This window comes from Phocoena sinus, chromosome 11 (assembly GCF_008692025.1).
Source record: "Phocoena sinus isolate mPhoSin1 chromosome 11, mPhoSin1.pri, whole genome shotgun sequence".
Lineage (NCBI taxonomy): Eukaryota > Metazoa > Chordata > Mammalia > Artiodactyla > Phocoenidae > Phocoena > Phocoena sinus.
The window spans coordinates 9577266-9590341 of record NC_045773.1 but is presented as its reverse complement, the minus strand read 5'-3'; the positions used below and the strand labels follow the sequence as shown (position 1 = coordinate 9590341).

Sequence of the window (13076 nt, the reverse complement as noted above, 5' to 3'; positions counted from 1 at the left end):
CTCGAAACTCCCAATCGGAGGCACTCCCCCACCACAGCCGCCCACCCATTCCCCCGCCTTACCTCAGCACGCAGCCCCTCCCTGCGTGATGATGCAAAACCGTGGGGAGGGCGGGCGCTGGGAAGGGTGGGGAGGGAGAGCCTGAGAGCGAGCGAGGGTGGGAGGGAGTGGGCGGAGGAGGAGAGGGAGCCGAACGCGCATTTAAAGCGATAGCCATCCGCGCTCTCTCCCCAGTGCTGGGCTGTTGGAGAGCTCGAGCTGCAAGCCACCGAGCGCGAGCTCGAGCGCGGCGCGCCGGCCAGGGAACCCGAGAGCGCACGGCGCCCCAAGCTGGCAGGCGCCGCGGGACCCCCAACCCTCGCCGGCTGCCCTTTCCCGGGCGCCCCTACCCTCCTCGCCCGCAGGAGACCCTGGGCTTCCCCGGAGGAGCTAACCCCAAGGGGCCAGGACTCCGGCGAGCCCGCCACCGTCCCCTCCAGTGCCGCCGCCACCACCGCAGCCGCGGGAGCAGCATGGTCCAGCTGGGGAAGCTGCTCCGCGCCCTGACTTTGATGAAGTTCCCCTGCTGCGTGCTGGAGGTGCTCCTGTGCGCGCTGGCGGCGGCGGCGCGCGGGCCAGGAGATGTACGCCCCACACTCCATTCGGATCGAGGGGGACGTCACCCTCGGGGGGCTGTTCCCGGTGCACGCGAAGGGTCCCAGCGGAGTGCCCTGCGGCGACATCAAGAGGGAGAACGGGATCCACAGACTGGAAGCGATGCTCTACGCCCTGGACCAGATCAACAGCGATCCCAACCTGCTGCCCAACGTGACGCTGGGAGCGCGGATCCTGGACACTTGTTCCAGGGACACTTATGCGCTCGAACAGTCGCTCACTTTCGTCCAGGCGCTCATCCAGAAGGACACCTCCGAAGTGCGCTGCACCAACGGCGAGCCTCCGGTTTTCGTCAAGCCCGAGAAAGTAGTTGGAGTGATTGGGGCTTCGGGGAGTTCGGTCTCCATCATGGTAGCCAACATCCTGAGGCTTTTCCAGGTAGGGGGGCGCTCCCTCCGGGGCAGAGCGCGCCGTAGCTCCCCGCGCTCTTTATCCTGAAGGCTGGCTTGGACTCCAGGGGTGCGGGGTCTGGTCAGCCTTCGCTCATTTCCACCCTGGAGATCCTGCCGAATCCCTCCCACCTCACCCGAGGAGGTACTTGCCCTGCTTGATTCATTTCCCTTCCATCTCTCCCCTGTCCGCGCTCCACTCCATCCGGCTTGACATTCTGGATTTATGGCCCCATTAACAAGAAACAGTCTCCGAAAAACAAGGCGGTGATTTAAATGGGTTTGCATTAGACTGAAATATGGTTCCAAAACAGGCTTGTAAAAGTGTCGGGCTCCTGTGAGAGCCAGTTAGGCGCAAGGAATATGAAAGATGAGAAGACGCCTAGAAACTAGGCATTTCTCAACTCCCCAGCTTCCCTGCCCCAAGCCGCCCGACAAGCTGCAGCTCCCTTGGAAAATTTCGAGAAGAGCTTAGGGAGGCAGTTCTTAAACCGAAGGCTAGGTCTTCACCTACATTTGGACGTTAATTGCCCATTTCGCTCGGGTTGGATTGCCCGACCTGTAACCTGTCTCTGCGAGGGCATGGGGCGGAAGGCGTGGGGACTGTCCTCAAGCGGGAGAAGCCACCCGCAGACGTGCCCCCGGGTGATTTGCTCTGGGCAGTTGTTTGCACCGTCTAAACTGCCTTTGCGATCCGGCCACTGGCAGGAGCCGGGCGATCAGCTTTCTACTCCTACCAGCTCAGAGCCCGGAGGTGAGCTCATGCTAACTGCGAAACACAATCGCTTTCTCTGCACCCACCCTGTGCCCATCCTTTCCCACGACTTCCCTAACGCAGCCCCCAACCCCAGTCCTGGGTTTTGAGGACGATTCTCAGAGCCAGACAAGAAGGCGCCTGGAGGGAGGCAGTAGGGTGCACTGAGCAAGGCCGGGCTGTCCTCCAGCTCCGGGTGCAGGCGGGCGACGGCGGAAGATGCGAGGACGGCGGATCGGGCCAGCTGAGCGGTGGGCGGTGCTGCAGTGCTCTCTCACCGCCTGCTCCCGCAGCCTCGGCCCCACGGCTCCTGTGCCGCCCTGGGTATAGATGGATGGCTTCTAGATGAAGAAATTGAGTTTCAGGGTCTGCGTGACTATGGGTTCTCTTCTTGTTTCTCTGTCTTTCTTCCTGTGTGTCTCTCTCCTTGTGTCTCTTTCTCCCTGCTGTTTTTTTTTTTTTCCTCTCCTGTTTTTATGTTCTCCCTTTCAATTTCTGCCTCTCTTTTCCTTCTCTACCCCTATCTCCAAGTTTTTTGTTCCTCTCTATCTTGAAGTGATCCTTTCCTAATGCCCAGCTCTCTCCCTGCCTGGTAGGACCCAAGCTCAGTTAGTCCCTTCTCCAGATGTTCTGGCTGACCCTTATGCTCCCGTAGCTAAAAAGTTGGCTCCCTCTCAAGTGCCTATCCTGAAGCATGTTGGGTTTCTGGAGGGGACTCCTTGTGAGATTCAAGCTGTCACTACATCAGCACCCAGGAGTATGAAGTCTGTGTTTGTGCCAGAAGGAGGGGTGCCTGTCGAAAGCTGCAGCCCGGTATGGCCCCTCTGAGCCTCTGAGCACCCTTAGCACCTCTTGAGTATGCCACCATGGAGATCTCTAGATGTTTGCAAAGCCAAAAGTGCCTCTGGGCAGCCTTCGCTTTGAGGTAATGCTTTCAGGAAGAGCCTGGGTTGTTGTAAGCAAAACCCAGAAGCACTTCCTTTACCTCTGAGCTTAAACTAGAGAACCTGAGGAGGCAGCGCTGCAGGGAGGATGAGGCCAGAGGTCACCTGAGAACCACAGGGGCAACTCACAGTATTTTTACTGGAGCTCTGGGGGTTGAAGGCACATTTGCTGTTTGACATTTTTGAAATTATTTTGGTGCCTTCACTTGGAGCTTGGGCAGTACTGCAGATGGGCCTGCCTGTCAAAAAAAGAGTGAAATCTTAAAGTCAAGAGAGAGCTTGCCAACTAGGCTGAAGGATTGTGTTTGCTGAAAAAGATTCCAGGGGGAGCTGATTCCTTCTCTGGTGTGTGGATCTGAGGCACTTGCAAGAAAAGAGAACGCTTGCCTTATGCTTAGTTCCCCCGTTCCCTGGGCTGGGAAGGAAAGGAACTGAATGCCAGCATTAGCAGTGTGTGTTGGGACCAAAACCATTCAGAGAAAACACTGTCATTTTCCTCTAATTTGCAAATTGCAGCTATTCATGTTGGATTGAACAGCTGAGGGAAAAGAGCCCCCAGTTTTCACCTGCATTTATTGAGAAGAGGCTGGTAGTAGGAGGGATGCACCAACTTGTAGCTTGTGCTGCAAGCTGGATATAAGCTTGGTGTGAGCATCCTGGTTAACCACTGCCCATGTTCAAATATACAGAGATAGAGTCCAACAATCTCTTCCAGTAGCCTCATTTTTGCGTGTGATCTTAGAAGCTCCTGGCATGTAAGTCCAGTCCCCAGTTTCCCAGCCTCTGTAAACCTGCAAAATGAATAGAGAGAATAGTGGAACACAGACCCATTGTTCAAAGACACAGTCACTTTAGGGAAAGAGGAAAAGAACAGGTAGGTGAATCTTCTCTGGGATTGCAGGGTTCAGCTCAATGAAGACTGTCCTGTATAAAAGAAACTCCTCTAAATGGTTGAATTCTTAGCTCTCCAGAGATCTGAGTTTTCTTTTCCCCAGTCCCTGTGGGTTGCTGTGGGGAATGTGCCTAACCTATCATTTGAGATAAAAATTTATGGTGAGGTAAGCTTCTAGGCTGGGGGAAGGAAGACTTAGTGACTGAAATGGGGGATGCTAAGCACTGGGGGCAGGAAGGAACAAGGAGCTAGTAATGGATGTAACAAATGCTGCAGCAGCCAGCAAAGCCTGGATTAAGGTTCCTTCCTGAAAATGAGGACCCGGGCAAGAATGACCACTCAGATGTCAACAGTGTCTCTGACTGGGAATTCTCATCTGCCTGCCGGTGGGCCAGAGCTGAGCAAGTCCTTTCTCTCCTCTGTATGCACACTGAATTGGTTAGTAAGTGACATGTCAGAGGACAGGAATCATATTCAGTGGATCTTTCAAATCCAGGAGTTTGAGGCTAATGAAATTAGTGTGTGGCCAGGGCTCTGCCAACTAGAATTAAGTCACTGCAGCCACCCTGCAATGCATTTTCAGCCTGAAGGGAGCATCAGGGAGGAATTTCAGGAGATTTGTTTCTGAGCCTGTACAAAATAATACTCTCCTAATGCTAAGAAAGATTAAATGTAAATTAATATTGACTACGAGTAACATATTTAAAAAATAATCGCCGAGTGGGGGATGGCTTAAAGTGGAGAGATTATATAATATGGTGTCCAAAGAATAAATCTCCCCTGACCACTGTTTCATGGGCTATAAGTAAGATATATTACAATGGAAAGTAATGGGAACGTTTTTATTCAAGGCTTCTCTGCTATTGACTTGAGAGCAAACACTCTGAGTATAAATTACTCTTGCTATGTGCTGACTCTGAATGAGCAATATTTCACGTGCAGTGACGTGGTCTAAGCTATAGACTTGGAATTGAATGGCATCTGTTTCAATTGTTGTGTTCTCTCAAGAGCAACTAGATAGAAAAAAGTGGTCAATTTGACCCTTGTGGGAGCGTGTTGCAAATCTAAACCTGTGTCCCTCATACCATAAATGAAATACATTTGTAAATTTGTAAGTGTTTTCCTTCTGTTCATTGATGATTGAGTATAATCTCAAACTTTGGGAGCAACATTTTATACATAAGTACTTGGTTTTCTTCCTTTCTTCTTTCTCTCTCTCTCCTCTCTCTCTCTCTCTCTCTCTCTCTCTCTCTCTCTCTCTCTCTCTCTCTCTCTCTCTCTCTCTCTCCCTTTCTCCATCTTATGTAATTGGATAGAACTGGGCACCTAGGATGATGTGGTGTTACTATAGTGGGATTTTTTTTTTTTTTTTTTAAAAAACAACTCTAACTTACCCTTTTAAAAATTTCATAAATACAGGTGTCAGTGCCATTTGGAATAGTATCTATAACAATTTCTGTCTCCACATTTACTGTGTTTCAGCAAATTTACCTAACAGATGGTGAGTGGGCAATTTTTAAAGGGGCATTTTTTAAAAGAGTGGAGAGGGAAGGAATAGAGACAGACACATACTATATTTGAAGTTACCTCCACGTGTATTTTATGTATGTGTACCCATACAATTAAGAAGTCTTTGGATGTTTTCTCTTCAAGAATAATTCACATAATGGATTACTTGAATTTCATAAACATTTAGGGTTTAACAAATTTGTTACATATAGACGTTGTACCATGGATTTAAAAGACCATAGCCAATTACACAAAGTATAGTCTAGTCTCAGTCCTGCCATTAATTAGCTATGTTACCTTAAGTCATTTAATTTTTCTAGGCCTCATTTTTCTCATGTGATGTTTTTTCTTTGAAAAAGTATAGTTTCTAGAAGTCTCTAATCTCTGTGTCATAGTTCAGCTTGGAGAAAACCTGTTCTTATCCAAACTCCATGACATTGTATTTCCAGCTCCAACTTTGGACTTTGAGTGAGTTGGGGGCAATTTTTAAGGATATTTTCACACAGCTTTTTTAGTTAATATCAGTCTAGCTGACTTGTCATACTCAGACTTTCTCCCATATTCTTTTACCAGTGTGTTCCTTAGTCATATATATAAAGACTGTTGTGGGAAAAATGACCTCCTGGGTCAGCTTACTGCATGGTCATCGACATGGGGCAGGGAGTAAGATTCTGTGGGTTTTACAGAAGCAGATACAGGTTTCATTATCCATGTCCTCTCCCCTTTCATCTTACAAAAACAGCAGGCTTTTCTTGAAGAACTGCCAGATAATGCCATCCTGCCTCCTCACGGGCCCCGGGGATGAGTCGCCCAGGGACTGAACTCCAGTAAAGCAGGTGATTGGCTCATGGGTAGGCATCTGACCTCGGCTAAGTCTATCAGACTCCTCCCCAGGACTTTTCTCTCAGAGCAAAATGGAAGAATTGTCTTTTCTCTCTGGAATTCCTAAGCTGGGGAGATATGACTCTGGGACTCCCAGTGACCATCCAGCACCAGAAGAGACTTTCTGTAAAACAAAGTCTTGCAGAGGTAAGCAGGGCTGAGTGATGGAGAGAGAGCTGGAACCCTGCTGACACTCTGGAACTTCCAGATCCAGCTGTATCTGAATATTGGCTGCATCCCTGAATTTCTAGTACTTGTTTGCTGAGGTGGTCGTTGTTGTTTGGTGTTTGTTTTTAAATTTCCTTTGACCATTTTGAATTTGTTTTCAGCCATGTGCATTTGAAAGCATCATAGCTAAAAGAGCTAATTTCCTACATTAATGTCAGGTTTGCTGACTGGCATTCCTTAAGTGAAAAATCATATCCGCTATTTTCTTTAAATAAAATCCTTCTAGCTCAGGTCTGAGATATTCAAAACTCTGCCTCCTACCCTCCTCTTTTCCAACATTTACTATATCACCTTGAAGCATTTGTGACCACATCTTTCCCATCTAGACGCAGTTGAGAGAGAGAGCAAAGACTTCTGATATAAACTGCAACCTATAGGCCTCCTACCTGGAAGCTTTAGAACATACTTGATTCTTGTCATTAAAGCAAATCTTTTGTTGTTGTCTCCAGGGCACAGAAGCATTTTCATGGCGTAATGGAGTACAAAGTACATTAAGCCTAACTCTACTTCTCACCCTCTTTTACTTTAAATAGGCAGAAAAGAACAATCTCAAACACATTTTCCCAACAAATAAAATACATATACGATTATGTTTAGAAGACGTTTATGCAACATATAGTTAGACTGATTAATTAATGGACCTTTCGCCAATTGGCACAGTAAATATATATGTTCAATGTGCTCAATTAAAAAGAAGACAATAACATATTTTTACAGGTTAATTATCTGAGAAGAGTATTGTGCCACCACACTTGATGCTACAGTATTTCATGTTTGACAGGTAATCTTCTTTCAGTTATATTTACTGCTGAATGTTTCTTGGATCAAGCTATTAAATTATAAGGTCAAAAGTAAAATGATACGAAATTACAATGATAAAGGGACACATATCCCACTTTATGAGAATAGAACTTCTAATTCCTTTTCAATACTACTAGTAGTGACCACAGTACTAATTTGAGCCCTTACTATGAGCCACGGTGCCCATATACATTTAGTTCTTACAGTAGTTCTGCAAAGGGCATATGATAATCCACACTGCAAAGCTGAAGAAAGTGACTCTCATAGCTGAAAGTCACACAGCTGGTGAGTGGCAAAGTCTGGATTCACACTTAGAGTCGTCTGACAGTGCCCAGGTTGTCGACCACTATGTACACTGCTCAATTGTTGCACCAATAAAGAAGTGCTTGAAATAATTATAGATTTGCCTACCCGAAACTGCAGTGATTTAAAGACATCAAAGTTGCCAGTTGCTTAACCACATCTACTTACAGTAAGAAATTACATTTTATTTCATTTCTAAAACAAGATTATTTCTGCAGGCCTATAGAAACTTGAGCACACAAATCCTACCTCCAAATGAAAAATGCTTGTTTTCCATTATTCAACAGATGGCCCTGTACAGAGGCAATAAATATATAGTAGAATTTTCATTCAAATAAATGAGAAGAGAGGTTTCTTCTTGTCCTGATTCAGTGCCCATCATTATGGATTATGATGGCTCTTCCAAACTTTACTTCATTCACTCCACTCTTTCTACAAAACTCCAGTGATGGAATCCATCATTCAGATATGTGTGCAAAGCGAAAGGATTGTATTAATACAGTTGCTGAAAGTCAGGTTGATAGAGCACAGGAAATACATCCTAATAAATGCAACATTAATGTTTGTGTGGGCCTTGGAGTGAGGGGTAGAAGAATTTTCAGTTTAATGGAACATTTTGCCTCTTGCTATGAAAGTGCGGCTTCATAGTCTTGTAATTGGTCATTTACAGAATCCTCCATCTCTGGGTTTCATGCTTTCTTTACTCTGCAGCTGTTGATTCCTTCTCTTGTTCTGGATGGAAGATAGCAACGAAGCCACTTCAAAGGGCTCAGCCTGCCTTTTTGTGTTATTGTTTAGATGAAGATATTTCCATTTATTAAAGCACACTATTTAAACATTTTTATCATGTTTCAAACTTGACTGTGTTCTGAAGGTATGAGCACAGGCAGACATAATGGGGGATGTTTTCCAGGAGAAAACATACTCTTACCAAAGGAATTATCAGAATTTTCATGTATGGATTGAGAATCAAATTCTGGAGTTAGACCTGAATTTAAATTCATACTCGCAACTTATTACCAGTCTCATCTTGATCAAACGGTTACCACACTTCTCATCAATTTCCTTATCTTTGAAAGCGGAGTAAGAGAAGTATGCCTGGTGGAGTTACACATAAAGCTCATCTGATAGAATATTCATAAGGATTTTGCACAAAATATACATGGAAATATTTTAGCACCGAGTTTAGCATGCGATTCGTCTTCAATACATTTAAGAGCTATTATTTTATTATTATTATGCTATCATTAAATATCACTATTACTTAAATGTCATTATTGCTAAAATTGCTGTAAAATTACCGCAATAACCCATGATGAATTCCCCTCTTCTGTTTCCTTTGTTTAAATGGAAAATATATATATAAATCTAGACAGAGAACACTTTAGTGATGCTGTTCAGTGGAGTGAGAATTTCCATGGCACTGATTAAAACAAATCCTGAATTGCATGGACTTAAGATAGCAGAGAGGGGCTTCCCTGGTGGCGCAGTGGTTGAGAGTCCGCCTGCCGATGCAGGGGACACGGGTTCGTGCCCCGGTCCGGGAGGATCCCACATGCCGTGGAGCGGCTGGGCCCGTGAGCCACGGCCGCTGAGCCTGCGCGTCCGGAGCCTGTGCTCCGCAACGGGAGAGGCCGCAACAGTGAGAGGCCCTCGTACCGCAAAAAAAAAAAAAAAAAAAGGTAGCAGAGAGGCTAAGAGATTTCAAGTTAGACGTCCCCGAGTGTGAATTCTACTGTGACCCTCTTCTAGCTCTAGAACCTTGAGGAAGTTACTTAAACTTTCTGAGCTTTACTACTAGTTTCCTCATCTGTATCTTTTTCAGGACTATTTATCAAGCATCTTCCTGTTCTCTATGCTTGGACGTATCAATGAATAAATTAGACAAGAGCCTTTGCCTGCGTGCTCCTTCTTGCGTGTTCTCTCCCTCCTTACGTGTTCTCTCCCTCCTTACACTCTCGTGTGGAAACAGATGTTATAAATAAATTCTATGCTTTGTCACAAGTTGATGGGCGCTACGGGATAAGGAAAAGGATGTGAAGCTCACTGAAGAGGCTTGGGTTGGGAGTGCTGGAGGAGTGTACAGGTAGGTTTTGTTTTTTGTTTTTTTTTTTTTTTTTTTTTTTTGCGGTACGCGGGCCTCTCACTGTTGTGGCGCACAGACTCCGGACGCACAGGCTCAGCGGCCATGGCTCACGGGCCCAGCCGCTCCGCGGCATGTGGGATCTTCCCGGACCGGGGCACGAACCCGCATCCCCTGCATCGGCAGGCAGACTCTCAACCACTGCGCCACCAGGGAAGCCCAGGTTTTGTTTTTAAATAGGGTAGTCAGGGTGGATTTTATAAGTTGACATTTGAGCAAAGACTTGAAGTGAGGGAGTTGTCAGAATGTATGAGGGGGAGACCACTCCCTGGGAGCAAGAACAACCAGTCCCAAAACTCTAAGGCAGAAATATGCCGGGCAGCTTGGAGGAATATCAAGGAGGCCACCCTGGCTGACTTAGTCAGTGGGGAGGAAGAGACAGCAGGAGGACTGGAGGTCAGATATGTGATGGGATGGATTGGGTAAGTCCTGGGAGGCCATCACATGCATTGTGTCTTTTACTCTAAATGTAGGCAGCCAAGGGCAGGATTTTAGCCGAGGTGTGGCATGAACTGTCTCTTGTTTGAAAAGCATAACTCTATCTGTGGTCTTGAGGATGTGGGGAGAGAGTGGAGTCAGGGAGAATCCCGGGAGGCCACTACAGGATCCTCGAGGTCTATGTTGGTGGCCTGCACCAGGCTGCTAGCGGTTGGTAGTTCTCAGAAGTGGCACATTGGGAAGGTTGTAACAGCATTTCGTGGTAGATTGAATGCAAGAATGGAAAGGAAGAGGGGGTCAAGGGTGGAGTCGAGATTTAGGGCCTGGGGAACTGGAAAGGTGTGGTTACTGTCACCTAAGATGGAAAAAGTTTGGGGTAGAGCATGTTTGGGGGATTAAAGACCAGTTTTGGAGGTATAAGATTTGAGATGTTTTCTTGACATCCAAGTAGAGATGCTGAGTACACAGTTGGTTACACAAGTCTGCAGTTCTGAAGAAAGGTCTAAACTAGAGATACATGTTCATAAAATGGAGATATTAAGAATAATTACATGGAAGCGCTATTTTAAAGATAAAATGAAGTAATGCAATTAGCACTCTGTCTTCTCAAAACATTTAATAACTATTAGCTAAAATAATTACCTGAAATGAAAAAAATACCTATAGTTTGTTTTGTTGTTTGCAGTAGAAGTGAATAAAATGTCACAATTATTTTAATAGTATTTGTGACACAGTAGTTTTAGTTAAGACACCATGACTACAAACATTTACAATAAACCTTTCAGTCTCCTACTTTTCACTCTGATAGGGTACTTGGAACCATATTTTGTAAGGTTTAAGTTAGTTGTCATAGGGCACCTCTTTAATTAGAAGTAATTCTGAACTGTCTAGTTCCATGCAGTTTTATATACATATATGTATAATTATTATTTTATGATTTATCAAACTCAGTTGAAAATTTGTATCACTGATATACATTAGAATTTAAGCATTTACCCAGGTATTCAAGGAAAAAAATGTACTTGTAATTTCCATAGGGGTACTTACTTTCACATCTTCCCTTCACTTTGCAATTGAAAAACATGGCAGGGGAAATATTATCTAACTGGTCTTTGAGTCCCCCTTAGCTATCTGCAAGTCCTTAAACAGCCTTTGTGGCTTAACCAAAATTCTTTTCCATCTTCATTCCGCTAACAGATATTGGTCTAAGCATGTACTTATACTAAAAAATGCATGACCACGTTGTCTCTACACATCTATAATTTTATGTTAACACTATCATTATGTAAGCTATACTTTAATTGTAATTATAACAGATTTTATGTCAACACACATCCATTTCTAGTGTTCATCTGGTGTTCAAGGGGAGAGCAGCATGCCGTAAATTTTATCAAAATATAACATCTGAAGAATAGAACAGAGGGTAATTGTGTAATTCTGTATTCACTCTAATTAAGTTCAGTGGAGTTGGCATAATAGAATTAAGATGAAAAAAAAAAGACACTGAGGTACCATGGCTCCCTCTCCTAGCACACCCTTTTCATATCCAAGAGCAGAGACTCAGCACCTTTCTGTACAGAAATGGAGACAGGAAGAGGCCAGAGGATGAATGACAGGCACGAATGAGGTGGAACTTTGAAGAGCAACATGGAAATGAAATACTGCTTTTGTATTTGGTAGGTGGGAAAAATGTACCAGCGTCTATGCCTACTGGGACCACATTTTCCAGAACAGTTAAGCCCAGTGTCGACTATGCTGTCCCACCTTCCTCATAAGTAGGAACGTACTGTTACTTGAATCTTTGCTTCCTGTTTCTTGATACCTGGTTGAGAAGATTATCACAGGAACTGCATCTTGTTAGCAAATACACCGTTTTGAAATGATTGAAACTCACTGAAGAGTGGCAACTCCAAGCTTGCTCTCTCTTGATCTTGGACTATTCAAGTCTGGAGTGCAGGAGTGGGTTATGGGGAAAGACCATTGGAATTCTTGCGTCTTCAGCATAATGGTTATAGCGTAATGGTTAGGAGTGTAGGTGCTGGTTCAAATCTCTGCTTTCCACTTGCTAACCATATGAGCTTGGGCAATTTACCTGATTACCTGCACCTCAATACTCCTGCCTATAAAATGATGTTAATAATATTTCATCCTCATAGACTTGTTTTCAATGTTAAAATGAAGTCACTTACACCCAGCACTTAATACAATGCCTAGAGCATAGTAAAGTCTATTATTATTACTATTACTACTACTACTACTATTATTATTACTGTCACGATGCCAGGTGCTATTTTTCCTATGCCTTATTCCATTATCTTCTGCCCTGTCCCCCCATTTCTGTCTTGTTTCTGTACAAGGGTAGGTTTGTCACAGAGTATTTTCTTTCCCTAGTGTCTGACTCTTAGTCATCAAGGTGACTGGTCCACGACCCGGCATTCACTGCTGCTCGTTGAAGCAACCCGTTCTGAGAAGGGGAGTTGGATATTGATGCCAAGTTGGGTCAAGGAGAGAGAATTTTCTCTCTTCTGCACTCAGAGAGCTAAGTGAAATATTCAGGCCTCAGAAGGAGAATCAGGCAAAGGGCAACATGCCTAATTTCATACCTTAGTGATTAAGAACAAGTCAGACAGGCTGGATTTGAACTCATTTCCCTCATGTACTGACAACGGGATCTTAGGTGCTTTTGTAACCCCTCTGAGGCTCAGTCAACATCTGAAAGAGACGAATAACATTATCAGGACCTAGCGTATAGCCTCGTTGTAATAAACGAGTAAATCCTTTTAAAACGTTCAGCACGTTGTTTGGCATATAAACACGTAATAAAATTTAGCTTCTTTGACTACTACCGCTGCTAATATTATTAAGTAGCTGAGCAGATCTGAGGCCCATTTTTTTCTTAGATTGCACATAATCGTTTGGACAACCAGCTCACATTGATCAACCGTTGCTTATATATAAACCCCCATGAACCCAAAGGTGCTTTAACTCTCTCCCAGTCAGAGCCTGTTCTGGGGGCAGAAGCAACACCGGCACTACCCCCGTCATCTTTGCCTTTATTGTCACTACACTCGCCTGCCGTACTGAGCACTTTCTGTGTGCCAGGCACCAAATTTCGCCCTGCGTATGCACTATATCATGT

At 44.9% G+C, this 13076-nt stretch overlaps 1 protein-coding gene across 1 annotated transcript in view; it reads left to right on the top strand.

Moving 5' to 3' along the window:
- Positions 1-512: 512 nt before the first annotated feature.
- The window catches only part of GRM7 (glutamate metabotropic receptor 7), an 814585-nt gene continuing 802021 nt past the window's right edge, over positions 513-13076 (top strand). Inside the window, 2 exon segments of the mRNA XM_032649804.1 lie at positions 513-611; positions 613-1032. Of these exon segments, the coding sequence (XP_032505695.1) occupies positions 513-611; positions 613-1032 (519 nt within the window).